Raw genomic sequence first — 26,966 nt, 5'->3', positions numbered from 1 at the left:
ATCCAGAAATTTTTAAAAGCATGAAGCATGTTTTGTTGGGGTTTTTTGTTTTGGTTTGGTTTTTGGTTTTTTTTAATATCAAATTTCATTCATTGAATGGTAGCTTTTCAATGAGCTAACTTTAAAATGGTTTTAGTCAGTGGTAAGAGATGGAAAGAGTGTCCCCTTGTGGATAGGAATATGAGGAAAGTGATGTTGTAACTCACAGATAGGAGCCTGGGCATTTGCATTTTTGCAAATGGAAAATGCCTGGGCATTTTTGTTAAGAGACTAGCTAGAATCCTGCCTTAAACATTGCTCATAAATCAGTACTCAAATGCACACAATACTAGGGACAGCCTTTTAATTTAAATTGTCTGGCCTGGCAGATAACAGAGGGTGAAGACTGAGCTAATGTGGCATCCTTGCTAACACCATCAGTCCAGGCTACCACCTAAATTTAACTGCTCCAGGGAGCTGCAGTGCTGCCATCATTTGAAGAAAGCTATTCTGGGATGAACAGCTTCAGAGCAGAGAATGGCAGAAGGCCCCACAATAAAGACAAAGTTTTATTGTGTATCTATAAACCAATGTGCTGCTGACATCCGTGCACCTGCCAAACCTGTGGTAGAGCATCCATCTGCAGGACAAAGCACCAACCTTTTCCTTGCTCCCTCAAGATCACTGACAGGGGGATTGGAGCAGGATTAATGCACAGCTATTTGGAGACACCAGAACCTTGCTGAAAAATTTAGATTATTCTGAACTGTTACAGATTCCCCATACACATCATCATCTCTCTTCCATGAAAACTCCAAGAAGAAGATAGCACCCTGACATCACTGAGATCTGGGATAACCACTGGTAGCTTCAAATTTCTGCACAGGGAAGCAGAACTTCATGGGGCTGCTGAGAGAGCAGGGGATGTTTACCAGTGGAAGTGGTCTGGTTTATGAAGTCCAGTCCTTCCCTGTGGCAGGCAGCTGTAGACTCCCTAACAAATTTACTATATTCTGTCTTTATTAAGATTTTTTTCCTACTGATTGTCTCAATTATGGGAATTTTCTGAAGCATCATTATAAAACAATTTTCAGCTCAGCCATATTCATGGTTGGTCCCTATCTGTTATCTTCTTGTATAAGCAGGTTTTTTCACCCCTTTATAATTTAATCCCTGGCAGACAGTAATCATATTCCCTCCTAGCCTTTATTTTGTTAAACTAAGCAAACCACACACCCCAGCTTTATTGTACAGGATGGACTCCTCAAACACATTCATAATGTCATATGCCACTTGAAGGTTCCTGTAGGGTCAGCTTTTTTCACTACCAGTCATTCAGACCCTATGAGGAGAGGCTGAGGGAGCTGGGGCTGCTCAGCCTGGAGAAGAGGCAACTCAGGGGAGACCTCATCACTCTCTACAGCTCCCTGAAAGGAGGGTGTAGCCAGGTGGGGGTTGGGCTCTTTTGCCAGACGACATTCAACAAGACAAGAGGGCACGGTCTTCAGTTGTGCCGAGGGAAGTTTAGGTTGGATATTAGAAAGAATTTCTTTACGGAGAGAGTGATCAGGCATTGGAATGGGCTGCCCAGGGAAGTAGTGGATTCTCCGTCCCTGGAGATATTTAAAAAGAGACTGGATGTGGCACTCAGTGCCATGGTCTGGTAACTGCAGCGGTAGTGGATCAAGGGTTGGACTTGATGATCTCTGAGGTCCCTTCCAACCCAGCTAATTCTATGATTCTATGATTCAAGAATGTATTCAGCTTCATCAATAGACATCATTTCTCTGTCCCTAAATGGAAACACTTTGACTTATGCGCTCTTTGGTACTATTGGCTTTTTTATACAATCATGTCTCTCAGATCATCCCTGAAATAACCAGCTGAGTCAGCAGCTGATTTTGTTGTGTCCTAGTGATTAATTCCCAGTTTGTAGCAGAAATTCTCATTCTTTCAACAATGAAGGAAACTGCACTGATACTGAGAAACAAGCTGCTGCTGCTCTTTGAATATCTCCCACCTCGAAGTCATAGAAGTCTGTGGTCTGATACTGGCAAGCTGAGGTGCAGGTTGTTGTGTGTTTCAGAGTGGGGGTGATGGGGAAATAAACTGGCAATACTGCTTGGCTTTTGATAAGAGGATGTCCTGGATCGTGGTAGGTTGAACTCACTGAGTTGTAAGTAGTCCTACACAAAAAGCAAGTATGTTACATCTCCCACTCTGTGATACCCCAAGTGACTGAGGAGTTGCCTGAAGGGTTGAAGTTGAAAATGTAAAAATCTGTGGAGAGTCTTTACAGGCCTAGGCAGACACAAATATTTGTGAAGGTCTAGTAGCACTTTTAATTCAAAGTGTATCCCATTCCTAAATCTATGACACCAGAGAAGTTCACTGAACACAATGGAAAATGACTTTACAATCTGGATGACCTCAGATTCCAGTAAAAACAGCCAGACATACATGCACCAAATCTACATGGCAGGTGTACTCTTTCTTTTTGTACACTGCTGGTCACTTAGGCTGTCAGATGACACAGCAAATCAAAAGAGATAAAGAGGAAATTCTTAAAACCTCTTTCTTCTGTCTTTAATGCTAGGAAGTAACAAGAAACCAGCCTGTTCGTGTCTGTAGACACAGGGGAAGTGTTATGGGGGTTGTGAAAGTTCCCTCTTTCCTCCGCAGTGATGAAACTTCATGAAAAAAAGGTGCCTCTTTGCATAATTTCCCAATCCTAATTCAGAAGCATGGCTGAAGCGCAGCACACAGAAGCCTGTACATGATCTGTAAAAGGTCCAAGAGCGTGTGTAAGCTTTTATGGGATCTGTAAGAGGTCCAGCGCGTCTCCACTGACCAGCGTGACGGTGGATGCTGCGTACAAGCCGCTGTCACCCAGGTGGCTGTCACCGAGATGCAGTCGGTGGCCGCCGAGGGACAGCCAAGTCCTGGTGCATCAGCACAACAGACCCGCGACCGTGACAGCTCTGGGATTGCTGCGAAGCCACCGCAGCCGCTTACAGCACGGAATGACTTCAAGTCAACCAGTTTGGTCTCAGATTTTATTTTTTTTTTTTTTAGCAACCAGAGGAACTGCACGATTTAGAGCTTGGCCGGTTTCGTATTTTCTGTCGCACGTACGCAGACAGCCGGCTGGCGTAAGGACGGCGACATTGTCAGACTGAAAGGAAAAAAATAAAATAAAAGAAGACAAAAAGTAGATGCTTTATTCTTTAAATCCGGTTAAAAAAACTGAGTAGCGGTCCCGTTCACCTCCGGAGCCCGCCCCGCAGCCCAGCACTCCAAAGGGGCTTCTCCACCTTCGCGGGTCCGGAGGCGTCGGCCCCGCTAGGCGCCGGCGAAGAAGGCACCGGGCCCCGGTTCCGGTCCCGGCCCACTCGCTGGGTCCCGTCGCACCGCGGGCGGGGGCGGTGCCCGCTCCCTCACAGCGGGGCGGCCCGAGGTCCCCGCCCCGCCTTACCCCCGGCTTAACCCGGCCCGGTACGGCCCGGCCGGCACTCGGCGCCCGCCATGGCGGGCCAGTGTCAGGGCGGTGCGGGCAGTCCGCCGGCTCTGCTGCTGAAAATCGTGATGGCCGGGGAGTCCTGCGTGGGAAAGACCTCCATCGTGCGGAGGTACACGGACTCCGCCTCGCAGCCCGTCGGAGCTCCCACCTCCTCCTCCTACTTGGCCACGATCGGTGAGTGACAGCGGACCGGGGAGGGCCCCCAGGCAGTGGCGGTGCTGGAGCTCTCCCGCAGCCGCCGGCCTTCCACCTGTCGGCATTCCCCGGGCACTCCCTCCCGCCGGCCTTCCACCCCTCCCCGTGCCCCTGCAGCCCGCCAGCCCCTCGGGGAAGCGGGGACCCGCCAGGCTGAGGCGGTATCTGTGTGGGTACGGCCGCGCTCGCCGCACTCCCCGAAGGAAGGACGGGCGTGTGTCCCAGTGGGCCGGGTCGGCGCCCAGAGCCTTCACCCTCCTCAGCCTTTGCCTTCCCCGCAGGCCGCGGGTTCAGGTTTTAAACGCGATCTCCCGGGGGGTATGGGTTTCAAATCCAACCCTCCCGGCGCTTGTACCTCGGCACCGCCGCTCTCCGAGGTGTCAAATCGCGTTCCGGGAAACTGCTGAGAGTGTCCAGACACGTTTAGCGACTTACACCGGTGCAGAGGTTTGCCAGGATGTCAGGAAGCATGTCACCCTGGCTACCGAACTTCTCTCTGCTAGGTAGTAACACACTCCTTGCTGTTTGGGGCATTCGGAACCTAGTACTTTTCATTTTTTAAAACGTATGAATCATAGAATGGGTTGGGTTGGAAGGGACTTTAAAGGTGATCTAGTTCCAACCCCCCAGCATGGGCAGAGACACCTTACTGTTTCTTACTGCCCACAGCTCCACATGGAAGCTTTGTTCCTGTACACAAGTGTGGGTGCACAGAATGTTGCGTACTTAAGACCTGTCAAGCATCAGTAAAATGTCCTTCCATCTTTCATGCTAGAAAGGGGGTTAACTTCGTAATAATAATTTTTACGGTATGAAGTCTGCTGTAGGAAGCCTTATGTGTGATTATTAAAGCAGAGCCATTGTGGTAATGGAAATAATTAGCCCTGCCAGGCCAAGGTGGTTTTGTGCTGCACCACCCTGCTGCCTTCCCTGGCACCTCTGCAGATGAGGAGTGATGGGGAATTCCCCACTGCCATGTTACACCAGCCTCACAGCACCTCAGGGAACCAATGGCAAGTTGGCTGTCCACAGGATGAAAACCAGGTCATCAGCATGAAGACACATGATGCAGAGATTTTCTCAAATTCTGAGTGGGAGATTTTAATTTTTACAAGTTTGAGTGTGTGTAAGAATTCCTTTCATTTTCTATGGTCTTGAAGAGAAAGTATGCACAACAAATTGTGTGTTTCTGCATTTGGAACATGCATGGGTGGGAGGATTTGGGTTAATAGAATAAATAAGAGGTGGTAGCTGTGGCAGCAGTTGGTGTTGGGAGAACTTAATGTGATATGACTTGACCTGCATGTTTAAGAATGTCTGAACTTAAACCACATTTTATTTTTGGTCCATTCTTGCAGAGCAGCTTCTGAAACTGACACAAACAGGGAGGAATGCAACTAGAAGTCTTGAAATTGATGGTTATGACAGGCAACTTGTTACCAGACTTAGCAAGGAGTCTCAAGGAATGGCATGAAAATAAACATCAGCTTTGTTGATGGGTTTTATGTTGGAAAGTAGATTCCTGACTGTGAGGTTACTATTTGAGTCAAGATTTCTTTTAATTAAATCCACTGCTGAATCAAAAAATCTTGTATGGTGGTGGTATTAAGAATATATTTTCCAAGTTGTGGGCTGAGGTAGTTTAAAGAATAGTTAAGATAAAAGAGTTTTGTCACCATTAGGGACTGACATTCACTGTCTTAGTTTTATTATTGTTCCTGAGACCTATGCTTGAGAGAGTTATAAACTATTTATAACTGAAATGTATGTGAATCATACAAATGCAGTGTTTGTTGAATGTGAGTTTAAAGTTATTTCTGAAACACCATGTTCCTTTTAATTCCATATTAGGAGGTGTATTATAGCGTAGACTTTTAAAATGAATGGTATTGGGAGTGATGGCTTCTCAAACAGTAATGTTAGAAATGGAAGTTTCTTTTCCATGAAGACAGCTACAAACAAGAGCATAGCCCATAGCTTGTGGCCTATAACACTCTAAAGAAAAAAGACACGATACAATGGTTGTTCTGTTCCTGATGTTTCCCCAACTTTGTTGACACCATCAAGAACATAACTGCTTTCATTCAGATGCGTGCTTCATGCAAGCTCAACCAAATGATTCCTATCTGTCATGCATCCTATTGAATGCTCATCTGTTGTTAATTTGGTTTTCACCCTACCTGTCTGGCTGGAACAGTGATTCAAATAGAGGAAACATTAGCCAGGCTGTGCAGTCTCCCTGCCATCTGAGTTCCTGACAAAATCATGTGCCACCACCTTCCTTAGCAGCAAAGGGTCATAGGCACAGAAGTTAAAAAGTTGAGAGTCTCATTTCTGTGTCATCATGAATCACAGGTTTGTGTTACTAGGAAAAAACGTATTGGTGGGGAAAAAAAACAACAAACCACAAGCACACAAACAGTTTTTAGTAAGCTGCAGTAGTGGTGAATTTTTTCTAAAATTATGTATTTTCTGAGAAAAAAACAATATGCATCCACAGTAAATCTTAATTGAAAACTTTTTATGCAGCAGTTGAACACTCAAGGCTGTGTGCCCTTCCTCCTCTTCAATTACGCAGTTTGAGTAAATTCTAAGGAGCTGCAGTTTTCTAATTAAACTTCTACGCATCATAAGGCAGCTGCATTGTATTATGAATAGACTATAAAGAATAAATGTTTTTGTTTAAACAATGGCATCGAATATAAAGCTGTAGAGAAAGTTTATGAGCAAGAAAACCTCTTAAGTAGGTTTGTGATCTCACAGGCTATGAGGTTGTTGTTTGGCTGCAGTATGGTGGCTGTGGTCTCGTAGCACACACGTGTTCTGTGATAATTACTTCTGTAGGGGTGTGAGTCCTCCCAAATCTGTCCTAGTTAAAAGTGGTGCAATTCCCACTTGAAGTTAAAAAAACAAAAACCAAACCAAAACAATTTTTTTTTAAATTTGACTTTTTCCTCAAAAAGAAACTTTTGCTTTTTAGTGCTTATACTTAAAAAAAAAAGTTGCAAATTGAAGTGATTTACACATTTGTTTCTAATGCATGATGCGTAAGAGGAACCAGCTCTTAAGCCTGTGTAGATTCCCTGATACTCACTTTAGAAGGAAATGGAGTTAATTTAAATAAATGAGCCGTTTTGAAGATACATGTGTTAACCATGTTAACAACACTTGTTGTAAGCTGCATCTTATTTTAATTTTTTAATTTTTTTTTACAAGGCTGCTTTTTTGTCACACCTAACTTTCCTGACAAGCCGTTCGTTGCCATGAGCTGCTTTTCTTGCCAAAATCATTATTATCAACACTTGTGACTGGTCATTACCAGTCCACTTAAGATATTCCTTAATATGTACAGGAAGAGAGTCTGATTCCAGTAATGCATCAACATCTAGTAAAGGTTAAGTATGGGTTGGAGTAACACAGTGGAAACTCAGCCCGTGACATCTAACTGGGAGCATGCCCAGCTTGGGCAGAGGAGATGATACCATCTCCTTCCCCATTTTCCAAGTTGGAGACACTGTATGGCAGTAAGTGGGGTAGGGAGAACCTGCACCTGGGGCAAGTACCACCATCTGCCCATCCTACTACTAAGCTGCTCAAATGTGTATTTGCTCTGGGTAGATGTAGTTTTTTGGGCCTTTTATATCAAGGAACTTGCCAACTGTATTGGTGAAGAGTGGGTTGTAATTTTCTGGTCCAGGTGCAAAAGACCTTTTTGAAGAGGACTTTTGCAGACTGCCAAAGACTATTTTTGTAGGTATTGAGGGAATAGAGGGGCTATTCACAGCTGAATTACCTTATGGCTGAATTGATGCTTTTTAGACCTATTTGTCTTTAAGGTCCTTCAATCCTAATATGAGCATATTTATTATTTGGAATATAAAGAAAAGAATTTAACCTCAGGGGTATAAAACTTGGAAATAGCAACTAGAATTTGAACTTGTACCCAGTGTACCCCTTCTTGGTTTTATTGGACAACTTAAAAGAAGCAAGTACAAGCTGTTGCATTCAAATAACATTTAACTCGAGAGCGGTAATCAATGCTCATTTTGTAATGTTCATCATGTTGTAAACTCACATGGGCCTTAAAGCATCTGAAATCTGTGAGCTGTCTTTGGCATTGTATTTCTCATTTTTCTTTTCTGTCTTTCCAATTTGCTAAGTTTGCTGGAAATTTCATATAAAGACATGAACAATTCATGCATGCAGAACATATTGACTTCTGTTTTTCACTAACATTCATTGACCTTTTAGGTCAATAAATTTTGAAGTTGACTTAAGAAGTCAATAAGCCTTATTTTAATTTAGATTAAGTTTTAGTCTGATTCAGCACTCTCCTTCCCTTTTTATAAAGAAAAAAAAACCCAGAACCTAGAGTAATTTATTATTAAAATGTATGTCAAGTAAGAACTCTTTCCTATATGTCTGTGAATCTCCATCTGGCTTATAGGATTTTTTGCTATATTCCTACCACACCATTTGAAAGTGACATTCCATCCTCTCAGCCCTTACTCTGTCTCTCTCAACTGCTTTAATGTCAATTGGAGAAAGTGATACAGATAATTAGACAAAATCATGTGAATTTCCAGAGCAAATGTTTTCCGTCACATTGGAATTTCACCTTACATGAGAAACTTGTTTTAAATTACATTTTCATTTGACATTATTAATTCCATCAAGGAAGCTTTGTGTAATATTAATTGCAGATACGAATTATATTATTTCATCTTTCCTTTCCATTGGAGCTTCAATAAAAATTCATCAAGTGGAGGACATGATTATCATAATAATTTTGAAAATCTACCTAGGTTATTTTACCACATGCACACAATAATATTAACAGCATTGGAATCAGGCATGTGAAAGCATACTTGTAAAAGTTCTGTGCACAGTAATTCCATTGGTAAAAAGGAATGGAGCATTTTTGGTTTGCTGTCATGGATGCTTACCTTTCATACAGTAATTTGATAACAATCATTTGGCAGTTCTTACAGAAATCAGTGTAATGGTTATAATTTTAAAATTTTATGTTTTTTCAATCAGTTTGGTTCTTTCAGTGACATTACTATAGGTGAAAAGGCACACTGAAGTCATGTTAAACAGATGTATTTTGACCTTATGGAATTTTGACCATGCAGTATGGCTACCTATTGCAATATCACCTTAACTTCACTTAATACAATTGACAAAAATCACCTTATTAGTTTTCAGTGGGGAAAAAAAAAAGAGCAGATAAATTACCAAGTGGTATTTTAAAACTTCAGCTGTAATGTAATTGAAAAAAAAATGCTGAGCTGTGAGGACGTGTATCACTCAAGATAACAGCTGATAGCTGGCAGATTCTTATATTAAGATCAGAGCTTCAACAATTCATAAATCCAAGTATCATCCACTGCATCTGCGGTACCTATTTTATAATATGATAAAGGAGTATGTAGAGTGTAGAGTAGAAACAACATTCTGCACTGATTCTGAGTCCTTGATTTTAGCATTAGTGTTCTGGATCTGGGATGAACGGTGATTCAGGCTGCAGAGACAATCCTCTTCATTTTGAATGAAATCCAGTCTATGTTTGTCTCTGCATTTAACCAGTACAGCTAATTCCTGTTCCTGTTCCTGTAACCTTTGACTATTCTTTTTAGAGATTTGAAAGGAAGGGCAGAAAAATGGTGTTAAGCATGAAACAGCTTTTTAAGTGTTCCTACCTTCCCATTCATAGCTATTGTGATGAAACTGGAAACAAGAGAATCACCAGAATATTTTCCAGGTTCATAGGCCATGAAACTGCTCTCATGCCACTTCCACTATTCATGGAAATGCCTACATCTAGTTTCAGAGTCACCTTTGCTCTGACCTGCCCATCTGTTGGTCTGTTGGCATTGCTTTGTATTGTGTTCAGGTAATGTATTGGGACATAGTTGTTTTCACCATTGAATAATTTCCTATTACAGCTTCCATTTTGAATGTATATGGTTGGCTGGTTATTCTTTGTTTGATATAGTTCCTTTTCACTTTCTGTTCAAAATGGCATGATAACTAGAGCTAAGAAATGGTCTTCAAAGGGATTCCATATTATTATGAGAAATGTTACACTTTTTCTTCTTTCTTCTAGGCATTGATTTTAAAGTCAAGCTAGTAACATTTAATGACACAAGAGTGAAACTTCAAATATGGTAAGTTTTAATTTATATGACCATACATGAGAGCCAGCTAAATTACATTACAGCATGAAAAAAATCTCATACGCTTTAAATTGTTTGTCTTCTAAAGTGCAGTTGTTCCTACTAAGTCATTTTTAAATTTGAATTAGGCCTACAGGAGCATATTTTTTGCAGCAACTAATCTAAGATTTAAAAAAGGGTTATTGCTAGGTTGCTTTAACAGTAAAACTTGCAGCATACAAACCATGCAGCTATACCATCCTTATTTGGTAGATTTAATTGTATAGGAACATTGAGGGAAGTATAAAAGCAAGAAGATTTTACATTTCATTACTCATAAAATGCATGTTCAAAAAGAGAAAGCTAGTCAGGTAAATATTCTGGAACCTACACTCTATTTTTTGTTTTTGAAGTTTTTCTAAAGGCAGTGTAGGGCTCCTGACGTCCATCTCTCTGGGCATACAACACTGGAGGTTATCTATATTTTCCAGTATTTAACTTCTTAAGGAGTAACACTGTACCTGAATTATCTGACCAGAGTTGGATATGTGTTTATTCCATCTCAACTTTTAATACAAAAATCTTGGAGGCTTTTTTAGAGCTTCCTTAAGGCCTGATTATTTGTAGGAATCTCTGCATCTCTGTATTTTATGACTTCTTCCCAAGCCCTACCTTCCATATGAACTGCTTTATTGTCTTAGTCACAGTTTACAAAAGGCTTATCAGAATATGGAACTCTGCAGTGCTTGTACTCCAAATTTTTGTCATCACCTTAGTTTCCTGATCTTAATGATTAACTGTATATAAAGAAGCAATGTTGGGCTTGAAGATGCACTCAGACTTCAACCACTGTTTAGCTTCCCTGGTAGGTCTGTATCTTTCAGGACAAATTTTCAGTGTATTTCTTTCACTGCTGCAACTGGCAACCAGATTTTCTCTCATTCTTATCTTTTTTATCCCTTTTATATTAGGGTATGCCATTCAAAATTTGGCCAATACTCCTTCAAGTAAAGTGACTTTTCTTGGGGGTTCTGCAGTTTTAAAATGTTTTCTTTTGTTGTTGTTTTTTATATGTGTGTGATTTCTTCAATTTCTTTCAGGGATACTGCTGGCCAGGAACGATTCCATACACTTAGTACTAGCTATTTTCGTGGTGCACAAGGGTTTGTCCTTGTATATGACATCACAAATCTGGAGAGTTTTCAAAATATAACAATGTGGATGAAAGACATACATGAGGTAAGTATACATAACAGTGGTTTATTTCTTAATGTAATTAACAAGTTACTGCAGTTAATGCTTAAATTACTGCATGAGATTTTTATTCCTGGAACTGTATGTTTCTAACCAGAATTTCTTACCTTTAACTCGACACACATTATGGTAGTGGGATTACCTGGAACTGGAATACAGTGTAGATTATCCAGGACAAGCCAGAGATAATGTATGAGTGCTTTCTGAAGTACTTTTGAAACATAGCTTCCAATGTGGTTTTGCACATACTGAATTATGGTGCTTCTGTCACTGGTGTGGCTGTGCACAAGCCAATCTCTGTGAGCTCACCCCAGGATTTTAATTGGCTTCCATGTCAAAATTCAACATGACAGCCAGTGATTTCCCTTTCCTGATTTCATTACTTTAGCCTAGTTACCACATCCCAGTAATCAAAAGAAACAAATTAAATGAAACATCCTGTTCATCCTTGCTGTATATTCCCTTTGAGAAGAGGGTTTCAAGAGGTAGGAACTGGGGGAGGAAAAGGAGAATCCCTTTTTGATGGAAAATCTCTTAACCTAACCAGCTAGCTCTGGTACTGCAGCCAGAAACTGCTTTCATGTGCTGTAGGAAGTGATTCAGCAACACATGGCTGCCAGAAGGGGGGTGTGTTCCCACATCCCTTCCTGCTCCTGAACATTGCCTGCCACTGTGCTGCTTGTCAGAGCTCTCTGGGGTTCACTCTGACTGTCTAATGTGGTAGAAAAATAACACAGCAAAACCAGTTGGATGGTTTTCTGTTCCATCAGTGAGTTTAAGAGGTTCATAGAAAGGTCTGACAATTATTGGAGTTGGTGCAAGGTAAACAAGTAGGAGTAGGAAGGGCAGGAGAAGATCGTCTAAGGAACAGTGTGAAGGAGGCACCAGAGAGGAAGGAGTGGGCAAACCCTTAGGGATCAGATCATTCAGATTCCTGTAACCCTGTACCCCAAGTCTTTATTGCTAGAGCTCCCCTTATGTGTTCTCTGTTGGTAGAGGCAATTTTAGAATAGAACAGTTCAGCTGGAAGAGATCTACAGTGATCATCTGGTCCAGCTACCTAACCACTTCAGAGCTGACCAAAAGTTAAAGCATGTTACTAAGGTCATTATCCAAATGCCTCTTAAACACTGACAGGCTTGGCTCATTGTCAGATACCTCTCAAGGAAGCCTGTTCCAAAGTCTGCCCACCCTCTTGGTAAATAAATGCTTCCTAATGTTCCATCTGAAGAGCCCCTGGTACAGCTTTGCACTATTCCCACGTGTCCCATCACTACCAGGAACAAGAGATCAGCACCATCCTCTCTACGTCCCCTTCTCAGGAAGCTATGAGAGCAATGAGATTGCCCTAAGCAGTAATGTTGAGGTTTGTAGTTGGCATGCTTGGATAAGTCAGTATGCTTGTGGAACAACCCAAGCAAGATAGCACTCTTTGTTTATTAAAATGAAGTAAACATTTAGCCAGTTTTTATAGTAATCTGTGAATTGGTAGGAATATGACGTGATGAATGGGAGAGTTCATCTTGGGAAAGTAGGCTTGAAATAAAACCATCAGATGTGTTCCTTTCTCTCTTCACAGCTTCAGTATATGGATTAATTTATGAACTACACATGGGCATATATCCAATGATATATGCATAGGGTATCTTATACTTGTGGTGAAACATTGTGTTTCCATTGCCTCAGTATTGAAAACGTTACTATGGGGAGCTAGTACATCATTGTCCTTTACCACAGACTTATCCTAAAAGTCTCAGTGGCAACAGAGCCTAACTTCAGTTATGTGTTACAAAAGAAATTTGATGATAGAATATTCTTCCTGGCTTGTCTACACACACTTCAAACTAACACATGGTTTATTACTTCATTAAGCAAAGTGTGCACTCTTCTTCTGTTAGGTAAACCAACTAGAGTCACAGCTGAATATGCCACTTGTACAGCTTCATTATTGGCCCAGATTTAACTCAGCACATGCTATGATGGTAGGTTTACTGTTACCTGCAGCTGAAAATGCAGATTATCCATATCTGTCTGTCTATCCATCTATCTATCTATATGAAATACGTGTGTATGTGTGTATAAATTTATACATAAAATATATATAGACAGTGATATGTCTTCACACTGCCTCCAAAGGGGTCATTTTTGTCCTGCCCACTTCAATCAGATCTATTAGGATTGTTAATTCAGTGGACAACCATGCAAAACCATGAATGCAAAGAAAGGATCAGGTCTGTATGGCTAGGGTGGAGGGAAGGATGGGACCAGCTCTTGTAGCCTCCATGCAGGCTTTAATCTGCTTAAGTCAATCAGCAAATCACACTTGCACAAGCCTGCTTTCTGTTCCTGATACTTAAAAGCTTTTGTGTAAACATACTCAAGCTATTAATACTTACATTTTTTAATCTTAACCCCAGAAGGCACTTTGTTACTATAAAATTAAAAAACAGAAAACTATTCAATTTTTAAAAAATTCTAGGGATGTGAATTGCATGATAGATTGCACTAATTTCAAAACTAGCAATTAGCAAATGTTGTAATATAGCTAGATAATAATAAAAAAATTAATTTAGTCCTAGTGGGATATCAATTTCTGAAGTGTCTTGGTGAAAATATATGGGGCTATTCATTGCAAAAGAAGTGTTTTTTAAGCAATAACTGTTAAAACACGGGGCATTTCATGAAAATTAATTACTTACTAGAGGCTGGTGACATTCCCTGCATTTGCTTTGGTCTCTTAGTGCAAACCACTAATTCTCCACAAATGCTCAGTATCAAAGAGGCTTTTGCTATGCCATCCTTAAAAATGTGCAAGGGCAGGCATTTTATTTTAAAGTTAAAACAGGAAGCAGATACAGGTTTCATTGGATAACAGGTGGATGGGTAATGTGAAGGTTGCACTTGAACCTATCAAACAGGATTTTTTTGACAATTCAGTTATTACATTGCACTCTCCCCTTTGAATTCTTCATGCATGGATTTTAAACAAAGTTTTTAAAAACTCCTCAGTGTGCTAAGCCTTTTTTGCAACAGTTGAAAATGACAATCTAAGCAATTTAGCATTCATAAGAACTCCATTGATTTTATAAAAACTGTCCAGTCAGTGCTATTACAATCAAATTACCAGTAATGGTCTCATTGTATTTCAATTCTTTTAAGTGTAGAATACAGCAACTTCCCTATTAAAAATGACTTATTGTTCAAGGAAGTTCAAGATGCAAATATGCTGCTGTCTCTATTGCTGTAAAATTTGTGTTCTGAACTAGAGGAAACTACATAACATGACTGTATTTAAAAAGTGCACTAGAAATGCATACTCGCAGATTAATATCTTGGGATGTTATTGACAAATATATACAAGTATATTGGATTTGTAATGCACTCATTAGAAGCATGATAATTGCAGGAAAATTGCTTTAGAACCTGAAACCATGCTTTATTCCTAGGGTTGTGGGTGATGTTGAATTTATTAAGGTGTCCCTCTTGTCTGATGACATGGCTTTTAAAAATTAAATACAACTGTGTGCCATATCTCTTTGCAGAAAACACTTCTTTCCAGGGTGTTCTGAACAAGATTCCAACTAACATGTTGTCTAAAAGTTCCTCTCAGTAGAGTGTTCAAATGCTGAAAGAAGGTGCCTACAGAGGATTAGAGATACTGAAAATGATACAACAGGGCCTTGAGCAATTTGACCTGACTTTGAAGCTGGTCCTTCTTCAAGCATGAAGTTAGAGACCCAATGACTTCAGAAGTCCTTCCATGATTCACACTTGGCATCTGAGTGTCCAAAAACTTTTGACATTAGTTTGGTTTTAAAGACACAGGGCTGGTTTTCATAGTGCTACTCACCTGGTGTGGCCATGAAGATGACCAGTTCTTAACAATTACCTCTGTGCTGAGAATTCTTGGCTAGCATTGGATTTTTTTGCATGGGAAATAGTAATTTTCTCATACAGGAGCAAGCCTTGGTGACATAATTGAGTGGTTTTGGAATATACAACCTTTCAGTTTATGCTATCTGAAAATAGTGACCCCTCAACCAGGATGTGGCATGTATGGGTATGGTGGGTTACTGAGATTTTTGCATAGTGCCCTCTTCTGGTTCTGTGCATTAAATGCATCTTAAGAGTTGGGAATCTGGAGTGCTGCTCAGTATTTCTGCACCATGCTTAAATAAAAGCAGCACAGCAAAATGCTTTGCAAGTGTAAATAAGCTTGACATGTCTTGTGAGATTTTCATCGTCAGATGAAAAACCTTGATGTGTGAACCCATGGATGGGTTTGTTGTTATGACTCTGGTCAGAACTGAAAATTCTCGTTCTTGTCACTTTACTAAATTGGTTTACCTCTCACCGTAGGCTAGCTTGAGGATAAATTGTTTTATATCTAATCAAGTTTAAGTTTGATAATAGAAAACTTCTGTCATTTGTACAATTCCCTCTAGTTCTGGGAACTAAGCATTTGTAACTGTGGTCATCATGTGGCACTTCTTAGAAAAATGTATATGGACAGACATACATATGGGAATCATGGTATGAACACTACTCGTGATGCTGTCAATGAGATTGTGGAGAACAGTATATTGCTAGGAAACTGTTCTTCATTAATACAAAGGATCAGTTTCTAGTGTTATTGTCGAGTGAGCAAGAGGAAGAAACTTCACAGCTTTATGGCTCTTGCCTTTATCTTTCTGCATGAACATGCATATTACTATATCCTCTCCAAATCTGAAAAATTATATTCTATATTTCTTCCTCAAATGCAAACTAATTAAGCATTACCATAGAGTATTTCTCAGATCTGTTTTTTGGTTTTTTTTCACTGCTCTGACCTGCAAAGAAACTTAGGTTTCCTTTTCAAACTCAGTTATCAAACTATGCAGCCTTGGAGATGTGGTAGAAGGACAAGGGGGTGATTCTAGAGAGAAAGCTTTAGCCAGCCAGCAGTCAGGGTGAGCTTGGGGTAACTGCAGTCAGTTTGCTGCAGGGAAGGTTGATGCCAGCCACTCCTATCAGGGGTGGTGCTCACCATTTAAAAAGTGAAAGGATAATTTCTCTCAAGAACTGGTAAGTACAAATGTGACGTGGTTGTCTTTTGATAAAGGTGTCAGTGCTACTTCTGACATTTTCATGAATTCACAGCACTTCTGTGAAATTCTTTTTCCTGAAAAAAGAGAGCAAACACAGAAAAAAGCCATAAAAGGGGTGAAAATGACATTAAAAAAGGGATGAGCAAGATATTTTCCTTTTTGCATCATTGGTTTCTATTAATAGCTGCGCAGTCAAGAAGTTGGGTAGTTATCTGGTAAAGATTAAGCAGTACTGTAACTAGAGAAGGGCATGGATGGATGGCTCCCATCAGAGCAGGCTGCTAATGCACACCATGGCAGTGAGGGATGAATCCAGGGTTCCTAGTCCTGTCCCTGGCTCTTCTGTGACTGAAGCTCTGGCACTGCTCCCTCCTGTGGCCACCGGTCACAACATCCTGGCTCCAGCACCACCGGCTCCAGCTGCTGGGGAATCCAGAAGTGGAAAAACCCTTTAGCAAAAATCCGATGACTCTTCTAAATGCTTGAGAAAACTTAGTCATTCTCAGTAAATTTCTCTACTCGAATTTTTGGAGAGAAATATAGTGCTGATATTTTCTTCTCAGAAGTTTGGAAAAAGACAAGCTAGGTTTTCACCAAGTTCAGATTATTTTTATACGTCAATAAAATGCAAACTTTGAAATGTTAAAACCAGAAGAAAAACTAAAGAAGGTGAACAGAAAGAAAATCTGGATGTATTTTTGACAAAGCAAAGCAAGTTTCGTTTTTTTTTTTTTTTTTACTTCTCGAAATAAATTATTTTTGATGAAATTGATGAGCTTTTTAATAGTACTTTTCCACTACATGGAAAACAAATGTTTCCTTACTCTACTGGCTTAGTCAGTGCTGACTTGCAACTGTGCTCTTTTTAGCTATAGGTTTTGCATTTGGAAAGCTTAATCCTGAGCTATAAGTAAAAGAGGATGAGCACAGGGAGCTTTTGGAAGCACCGAAGAGCTGTATTTTTGGTCAGTTCAAGTCTGTGTACATTTGCAGCTTTTATGCCAGCTGAGCATATGGTCAAACTTCTGCCTAGTCATATTGTCTTAATTTTTTTAAGGCTAGTTCTATATAATCAGCTTTCAAAAATATAAATGGAAGTAATTTTGGTGTATATTCTTTAGTTTTACAAAATCAAAAAACTGCAAAATAACATCTTTTTAAATAGAGTAGTTGCAGTGCTTTGATGGAGCATCCAGTCAAATTGAAAATATGTTCTTACCATAGAAATAGTTATTTATCATAGAATTACAGAATCACAGAATGGCCAGGGTTGGAAAGACCCATAAAGATCCTCTAGTTTCAACCCCCTGCATGGGCAGGGACACCTCCTCTAGACCAGGTTGCTCAAGGCCCCATCCAACCTGACCTTGAACACTTCAGGGAAAGGGCAGCCACAGCTTCTTTGGGCAACCTATTCCAACATCTCATTACCCTCACAGGAAAGAATTTTTTCCTAATGTCTAACCTAAATCTCCCCTCTTCTTACTGAAAGGCCTGGTACCTCTAATGCCCTTTAAATTTGAGGCTGTTGAAAAGACTACTCCTACTGTAAACATCTCCGCTGTTTGTACAGAAATAAATTTACAGGATTACTTTTACAGCTTTGTACATAAAGTATGCTAGTATTTCCCTTTGACCTTTTACTTCAGAGTAAAGTCAAATGTCACTTGTAAAACTGTCAGCTGCATACAGTCTTCCTCCAAATAAAAAAATGATTATGTGGTGTGGTTACCCTATTCTAAGTATTGATGTATGTGATTTTATGTAGGAGAACCATTGACCTTAATGAGTAAAATTTCACTGCGTTATGAAACAGACAGCATTTTGGTCTATTAATCCAGGTTAGATTGATTCATTATTTTAGACTGTACTTTGTACTCTTATGATAAGCTTACTTCATTTTTATACATTGATTATCTTAAACATGACCTATAGGTGTGAAATGAAATAAGCTGACTCAAAAATGAGAGAGGATTAAAAAAAAATATGATATAATGTTCTTTAAGAATAAATTGTCTCCTCCTTTATTCTTCAAATGAGGCCACTTTGTTTTACAGTTGCAAACAGACTAAAAATAATGATTCTTTCATCCTTTAATGCTAAAGATTTATCACTACATTTTTCAGAAGTGAAAAAGTGTCCATGTGTCCATATGCATGGGTGTGTCCACTGGGGAAAAGGACTGTCTGCATTTGTTTTATGGGAAAGTTAAAAAAATAAGACTTCGTCAGAGGTCAAAGCTGTCACCAATGTCATTGTAGAGAAAAGATCTGTAGCCTTAGACCAAGCTTTTTAAGTCATCAGAGAAGCTGTGTGCACATGTACTTTCAGAATATAAACCATGGGATCAGACCCTATTACCTTTAATTGTCACTAGATTGAGACTCTCAGCTCCTTCCATTTAAGCATCACAAGTGGTTTCAAGTATTATAATTTTCCCAACAAATGATGATTTTGCAATTCCACATGCTGCTGCAGAACTGTTCTTTTCCTTATCATTATTCCAGTCATGTGTAGTTCCAATAGCTTATCTTAAAATAACACTGATGTAAAGCATCCAGTGCATTTTACAGTCATCATGTACATAACTGAATTAGTGGAACAAAGGATGAAGACAAGGTCAAAAAGCTAGATTTTTCTTCCTTTTGAAATCAATGAGGTTTTTAAGTTTTACTTCAGTAGAAATCTATTGCCTTCTTCCAAGTGTCTAGCAATAGTCAAACTTTTATGTCGACTTTGAAGACTTTGAATGTAATTTCACTCTCTGCATGTGAAAGTGAAGCACAGAGAGGTAATCTTTCAGGTGCAGCAAATTCCTACCTTTTTACTTGTGAGTGCTGGATGTGGACCAGACCAATATGCTAACCCACGAACCCGTTACTTTAGAGAGGGCACTGTCTGAATTTAGGGCATTTCCAGTCACTTTAAAGCCTCAAGATGGAGCATTCATCAGAAGATGGTGCCCACGCACTATATACTTTATATCCTCTGAAACGGTTTCCAAGTTATGCCTTGCACTTGCAAGCAGCTTTATTTCTGCTCTTTGCAATCTTGCTGTTTTCCTTCAAATTCCAGTAACTAATGGAAAATATTTCTACAGATGAAAAGGTCAGGACAGAATTTAGCCTTTACTTTCAATGAAATAAAGTGTTGAAGGTTAGTGTGAGCTGGAGGTGAAGGGCTTTTGTTGTTTGCTTTTTTCTTACTTGACACTTATTAATGCTGGTTCTCTTTTAGAAAGCAGGTGATGAAGTGGACGTAATACTGTTGGGCAACAAATGTGATAAGGAGTCAGAACGTGTAGTTCCAAAACAGAAAGGAGAAAAGGTATCATTGATCACTAGCACTGTCTTTGGGTTCTCCTGAGTATCTTAGTATGTGACTGTGAGCTGTTACACTGAAAATAATAAAAAAAGCTCCCGAATTCCAAAAAATTCTGTTAGGAAATGCTCCAGAAGAACAGTTGTGGAATTTTGAAGTGGTTGAGGTTTTTCTAATGTATGAGCAGAAATGCATTAACTAATTCCTAGCTGATCCTTTTAGAATACTGATTTTTATTTTAAAGGTCAAAATGCATTTTTATTGTTTTAGGCATTGCAATAGAAATCTTATATTTTGAATGAAAACGAAAAATATTTTAGAGTCTGCATTTTCAGGGTACTGTTTTAATGTGGAAATCTAAACTATCATTTATAATACATTCTGCATAATTTTTCTTGTACCTGATGCACCCATCAATTTTTTTTTTTTTTTTTTTTTTTTTTTGCTACAGCCTGACTATAAACAGTTATTCTGTCAGCCTGTTCACTGTGATTTGCATTGTTTATGAATACCCTAAATAATATTAGACAGGTGCATTTCAGGAACATCAAGCTCCCCAGGTTCTAACTGTGTATGTTGTATAGATTACAGTATAGTTTATACATGCTGACCATGTGTAGGGGCAAAACTGGTGTTAAGTGGGGAGTGCTGTTTTAAAGGTAATGGCAAACTGCTCTCACTGAGAACCCATGAGGAAATACTGGAGCCATGCTCTGACAGAAGGAATTGTCATAACTTAAATGTTGTGGGAGAGTGTGTCCTATATATCAGAAAATTTTGCATCTGCAAACTGTGTGTATCTGTTATCTGGAACTTGGAATAATCCCTTCTGTTATGCTTTCAGGCATAGAATCGTAGAATCATTTAGGTTGGAGAGGACCTTTAAGATCACTGAGTCCAGTCTTTAACACACTGCCAGGTCCACTAATAAATCATGTCCCTAAGCACCACAGCTACATGTCTTTTAAATACCTCCAAGGATGGTGACTCCACGATTTCCCTGGGCAGCCTGTTCCACTGTCTGACAACCCTTTCAGTGAAGAAATTTTTTTTAATATCCAATCTAAACCACCCCTGACACAACTTGAGGTGATGTCCTCTTGTTGTACCACTTTTAACTTGGAAGAAGAGACCAACCCCCACCTTACTACAATCTCATTCAGGTCGTAATTTAGGTAATTGTAGGAAGTGATAAGGGGTCCCCTCAGCCTCCTTTTCTCAAGGCTAAACAACTCCAGTTTCCTCATAAGGCTTGTGCCATAGATCTTTCAGCAGCTTTGTTGCCCATCCCTGTACATGTATGGTGAGTTAGGCAAGATGTCTTTTGTTTGAATAATTTTTTTGCCAATTATATAATCCTGGATAATGGAACTTTAAAAAATAGCATCACCCTTTCAACAGCATCTTGAATAGAAACTTTTGAAAGTCATATGCAAGAGCCTTTCAGTGTTAATGTACTGTATCTGTGTTCAAGCAGCAAGGTTACTGAAAAAGATATGTCTGCTCTCACTCAAAGAATACAGTGTTAGAAATCCAGTCACTGGATGCTTGTGCACAAGAGGGCAGTAGTAGGGTTTTGCATAAAGTATTAACAGGGACATTTTCTGACTTCTGTATACTTAACCAGCCAGTCAAGATTTCTCATAGTACAGTATTTTTTTCAGAAAACTATTACTTCCTCACCAATAAGTCCTCTTTCTAGATGTGTTCTGTGTTTTAAGGCAAGGCAGTTCTTCAGTTACACTTCTTTTAATGTGATTTACAAATCCTAAAAACCTGACTGGTCCAAATGGAGAAATATTCCATTAGCGGGGAGAGAGAATATTGTCCTCTCCAAAGAAGAAAATATCCTTATTTAGAGGGAAAAATAGTTTGATGCTAACTCTGCCACATAATAATTAATACGGATGTATTTCATATTATTCTGTGAGCATGATCTGTAAGTATTGATCTGCTCAGAGTCTTGTAGAGAAGACCCCTGGATTCCCTGGAAATCTTACCATGTATGTTGGCATTTCTATAACAATCTGTCATAACTGAATGGCCATTGTGTGCCACTTCAGAGACTAGTTGAATGCTGGAAAATTATAATTATTTTTTAGTTTTCTTCTGTAGAGATATAATTTTGATAACACAGAATGGATAGATTTAATTTTAACACTATGAAGTATTTTCTTGTATTAACATCTTTTTCTTCACTTTGAGAAAAGATTGAACTAAACCCTCTTTGGCTCCTGCATTTCTGCACTCTCCCCCCCAGTAACATTATCTTTTTCTCTGAAAAATACCAATGTTGAGGGTTATATTTTTTCTCCTGTCAAATCTAACATAAATCTTTCTAGCAGAAAGAGATAAGTAAGATTTTTTTTTTCATGTCTTCATGATTTCAAAGCTGATCTTTCCAAGTTTCCAGGTACAATACCAATGAAAAAAACATTCTACACAGTTCTAGTACTATTTCAGACACATTTCTCTGCTTCAATAGCAGGAAATTTTAGCGTCACTTTGCTAGGAAGTTATTCTGAGTTACAAGAGAAGTGAACAATTGGAATTAAATTTCACCAAGGAATATACTGGTATTAGTTACTTTGTTATTGTTAGTAACAAATGAGGTTACTTCACTCAAGATATTCAAACTGTTCTCAAGGGTAATATAAAGTAATGTTTCCCAGCAGCATAATTCTCATAGGTTTGTAAATTTATTTAGTCAACAATTTAATGTAAGTCAAGAGTGTTCTCTTGTTGCGTAAAGGCATGCTGGGCTACATTAAGAGGATAATGGAAGGTAGGTCTGGGGAAATTATTATCCCACAAGGCCACAGAGGATATTGTGTCCAGCTTTAGCTCCCTCATTTCAAGATGGGTATTGAGAAACTGGAGAAGTTCCAGCAGACAGCTACAAAGATGACTGGGGTCTAGTGCCAGTAATCCAGGAGGAGAACTGAGGCAGCAGGGTAGAGATGAGGCTAAGTAGCAAATACTGATCTGCAGCAATTGAAGTGTAGCTAGAGGAATGGCAGAAGTCCTGGCTTATGAGGTTCAGGTTGGAGACCCATAAAGGCTATAGAATCATCATCAGTGGTGGATTTCAAGGCTTAGGTAGGTAAAGCCTTGCCTAACCCCGTATTGTCCCGTTTCAAATAGGGTTATCTTTCCAAATTATTTTCTATTTGGAAATTTTTCTATTTCCAAATATATTTCTATTATTACAATGGTTTGTGTTCATCAATTTGATTATAGGTAGTGTCTGGGAATCTGTTACATGACACAGGAAAGAAAAGGAATAATTAAATGTAGATGCTGTACACTTCACAAACTGTAAACTGGTCTTCTTCACTTTATTAACCCAGTATTTCTTTATTGCCTCTATTTTTCTTTATGAACCATTATGCATCATTGTTTTGCACTGGCACTTGCCACTAGTTGACTGACCTTAACTTTCTTTAACAAGTTGCTACAGAACCAAAATCAGTTCAAAGTGGTCAGCTGGAGTTTTTGGATCCTTTATGAAACCGCTTGTCTTGAAAAACAGTCAGAAATTATTTTGTTTTACAGCATTTTGGAAAAATAAATATTTTTTCTTTCCTTTTCCCTACCCTTAATATAATCTTTATTATACTTTGGCTAAAACTTTGAAGCCCAAATCTCGTACCTTCAAACATGATTTTGGATTCATTTGTTACTTCTAGAGGTCATTGAAAGCAAACATAAATGCCAACACTAGACCCGTTATCCTAACAGAGAGCCTCCCAAATGAATCATTAAGTGGTCAGTAATTTCCTACACATTATAAGCATAGGTCATTTGCCTGGGATAGTTTTCTCCAGATGCTTACTAAGAAAGGATCCATTGCAAAGGGAGTGGACTTTCCAACTATATTTATCTGGCAGATATTCCCATTTTGGCCCTCTCTCTTGGGAAGCATCAATGCAACCGTCTTTCTTTTATCTCCATGTATTTAACTGTATAAATTAGAAAAAAAATAGGACCTTAAAAAGCTAGAATTTTGTTGGGTTGTTGTTTTTTTTCCTCATACCAACATATCCCTAAGCTATCTGTAAGGCAAGCATACTACAAATTAGGGAATTGGAGTATATTAAATAAAATTAACCAGTGTGAACTCTATTCTGCCCTTTTATTTTAAGTATTTTCTCTCTTCTATTACCATAATATATTTTCACATGTTATCTGGTTTTTGTTTGCCTGTTATCTCTGTGCTTCATCTCTTTTCTATGTGTAATCACTCCTCTTTGTCTACATTTTTTTCACATTTTTATCTATACTTTTCTGCAGGCAATCCATTAGTTTCCTCTAAGTAATTGCCTAGGAGACAGCTTATTCTCCACATAAATCAAAACATTGAGAACATACCCACTAGAGTTTATTTTTCTTATTTACAAGCAAAGATAGATTTAAAAAGCTGTATTGAAAATGCGAAAACTTAAGAATGTTTCAAGAGTTACCTGAAATTCATGAACAGAGGATGAATACAGAGTATGTCAATGAGCTGACATTTACTTAATCTGTGTTTATGTAGCAGGGTAGAAGCTATCAGAACACCTCCATATTTCTTGCTATTAGAACTAGGAAGTGTTTTTTTCCTAAAGACTGTTCATCTCATTGCCTACATTTGTTTTTCAGCTTGCTTGGGAACATGGAATACCCTTTTTTGAAACCAGTGCTAAAGATAATGTGAACATTGAGGATGCATTCTTAGTCTTAACTAAGGAAATACTGGAAAAGGTAGGCTCCTTCTCTGAGTAGAAAGAAAATGGGAGATTTTTCGTGACAAATTGGGTGAACAAGGTTGTAAATACCAAAGAGGTTTAGCAGAGCACTGCCAGTGCTCTTTCTGCATCATCAAGTTAGTATTTTGGAGAGATCATATAGCTGCAGGCATACAGAGGAGGAACTTGGGAGAAGAACTGTAGCAGAAGAGAACAGAAGGGCAGGTAAAATACTGTCTGGAGAGAAGGTGAAAATTCAGGAAATCTGCATCTGTTTCTTTCCTGCCCTCAGCTCTAGAGTAGCTCTGTTCCAGGAAGATTTTTCCTGTAGGTTTCTGCAGAATATGCACACACTGTGAAGATGCTGCATGCCTTTGGAATGAGTGGACATTTTGTTCAACAATCACATGTTTCATCCAAAGTTCACAGCTGTTTTTTGGGATGATTTATGCTTGTACTTTTGAAGTTGTTAGGACCTAAAGATTTGGGTTAATTAGTGGTAGAATCAATATTGTAGCTGTCAGAGTCAGCATCTCTAACTGCCTCTACTGTGTTGGATTAAGGATCCTTACTCCTCAGAGTTGCAATACTTTTGTTGGACTGAATTTTTGTTAATTAGCTCTGAAAATGTTTTGCATTGCAATTTATTTTTAGACAGTAGAATATTATTTTAGACATTAATGGATGTTCTTCATGCAATGAATTATCATTGCCATTCATCACCAATATTAGTTATACAAAGCTAACCTTCCATTCCAAATACTTCTGAAGTCATAATAAAGATAAATGAGCAAAATTACTGACAAAGTCACAAGTTGCAGTGTTTTGATTAAGTAGCCATAGAGGATGGTCAGAATAATAGCTCAGGGTTGGACTCCTTTTAAATCAAGGTCTCATCGGATTCTAGCAAAACATAAGCTATAGTTGATTATTTTGGGGGAGGAAAAAAAGAAAAGAAAAAAAAAGCTGAAGAGCTTTTTAAAGCTTCATTTTCATACCTTTCGCATGAAAGTGGAGCTCGGCAACCCAGCAATCACATACCATTTAGAACAGGGGGATAGCAGCAGGTCCTTGAATAGATGGCAAAATCTCTCTTCTTGTAAATGAAGACACTGCCCACTGTAAATAGAGAATGTATTTGTTAGTATGAAGCATGAAAACTATAAGACATTGGCTATGATCCTAGCTGCATGAAGATAAATACATGTGACGTGAGCATTTCTGGACAGCGTGTGTTGGGGTAAGATCTGTGAGAATTCTTTGCAGTGTGTGGATTATTTTTGAGTTTTTCTTACTTTAAGATTGCCTGTACATATTCTTTTGCTTTAAGTGCAATGTTAGTATTCCTACTCATCTTGATGGAAATTCATGGGTTTTGTAGTGTGTACATGCAAATAAATTCAGACCATGCTGAAAATGTTATGTACTCCATAGCTTTAATTAGAACTGCTTGAGGGTACAGTTGTATGCTCTGAGTGCATGTATGTATTTTTGGAAAATACATCCATGAGAATTTGTTGAGTTCATCTGTAGTAACATTTCACCTTATTTACAAACATTTGCAATCCTTGAAAGGGCATCAAGTGCCATTACTTTAGTAGATAACTCGCCATTTTTAGTGTAATGCATTTGTTAATTTAAACAAGTGCCCCTTTAGCCCAAGTGGTTTTGCCTCTGGCCTGGCACGAGTTCACAGTAAAAAAAAGTTTCATCGGTTCGACGTTTTCAGGTTCGACAAAATAATTTGCTTGTTCGAAAAGCTGTGAAATCTCAATTGAATTTTAACTTCTGCTAACTGATCAAATTTTGGAGAAGGGAAAATGCAATAGGAAGTGTGACCAGTAGCTGTGAAAAATGACATGACAGATGACAGTCTGAGATCCCTTCAGTTATACATCCATTCTGTAGTGGTAAAATATGTACTTGCTGACTGTAAAAAGGAGATACAGCTTTGCACTGTGTTCTGTCCCAAGATGCCTATGTCTGGGGTACAGGGGTATTAGCCCTCACTTCTGGTTGCAGTAAACCAAACCAAAGGTGTGGCTGCACCTTTCCAAACTGATGAGATGATTCAGTAGAAGCATGTCATTGCTTTACCAGTCCTGTTGAGGAAACTCATTTTAAGGATCTACCCAGAAAGTGTGTTACAACCATGCTTTTGGGAAGTATGTGGAGGTCATTCAACAGCTAGATAGATAGGCAGTAGACCATTTTTGGATGCATTGCAGTAGGCTGTATTAATCTGAGGAAATCTAGGATATTTTATATATGCTCCTGTTTGCCATCTACTACTTGCATTACTATATTAACTAAATCTACAGAAAACACTCCTGTGGATGGGGAAGATCAATGTATTGAATTACAGAATTCATACAGAAGTAATGGGGTTCTGGATTCTCTTGACATTTAGAAGAGTTGTGGTTCAGTGGAGAATTGGGGGAAAAAAAACACATTAAAATGTGTCAAACACACACAGAAAGCAAGTTTGTATTGACATTATTTTGTGCTGCATTTTCCTGTCTCTTCTGGTGTCCCTGCCCAAGTCAGGGTGTTGGAACTATATGGTCTTCAAGGTTCCATCCAGTCTATTCTATGATTCTTTTGTGGATTTAGTTGTAGTAGGCTTAAAGGAGGGAGAAAACTTACATTTCTCAGCTTTTCAGATAACAAAAATGCTACTTAACCTTTCAGCTTTGATCTCTGCAGTTCTATGCTGGGTCTT

The 26,966-nt window shown here is 39.0% G+C and overlaps 1 protein-coding gene across 3 annotated transcripts in view; it reads left to right on the top strand.

The window, feature by feature from the left end:
- Positions 1-3,435: 3,435 nt before the first annotated feature.
- LOC103531917 (ras-related protein Rab-10) overlaps positions 3,436-26,966 on the top strand; it is a 30,069-nt gene continuing 6,538 nt past the window's right edge. For 2 of the 3 annotated variants that reach the window (XM_030445261.1, XM_030445262.1), the window contains exons 1-5: positions 3,436-3,673; positions 9,804-9,864; positions 10,953-11,091; positions 19,434-19,523; positions 24,159-24,260. In XM_030445261.1, the coding sequence (XP_030301121.1) occupies positions 3,505-3,673; positions 9,804-9,864; positions 10,953-11,091; positions 19,434-19,523; positions 24,159-24,260 (561 nt within the window). In that variant the 5' untranslated portion in view covers positions 3,436-3,504. The remainder of the gene's footprint in view (positions 3,674-9,803; positions 9,865-10,952; positions 11,092-19,433; positions 19,524-24,158; positions 24,261-26,966) is intronic. The other variant, XM_030445263.1, reaches the window with a different exon arrangement.

The sequence above is a fragment of the Calypte anna genome, chromosome 2, assembly GCF_003957555.1.
Source record: "Calypte anna isolate BGI_N300 chromosome 2, bCalAnn1_v1.p, whole genome shotgun sequence".
Lineage (NCBI taxonomy): Eukaryota > Metazoa > Chordata > Aves > Apodiformes > Trochilidae > Calypte > Calypte anna.
Note: the sequence above shows the minus strand (reverse complement) of the source record. Positions and strands in the feature narration are given on the sequence as shown.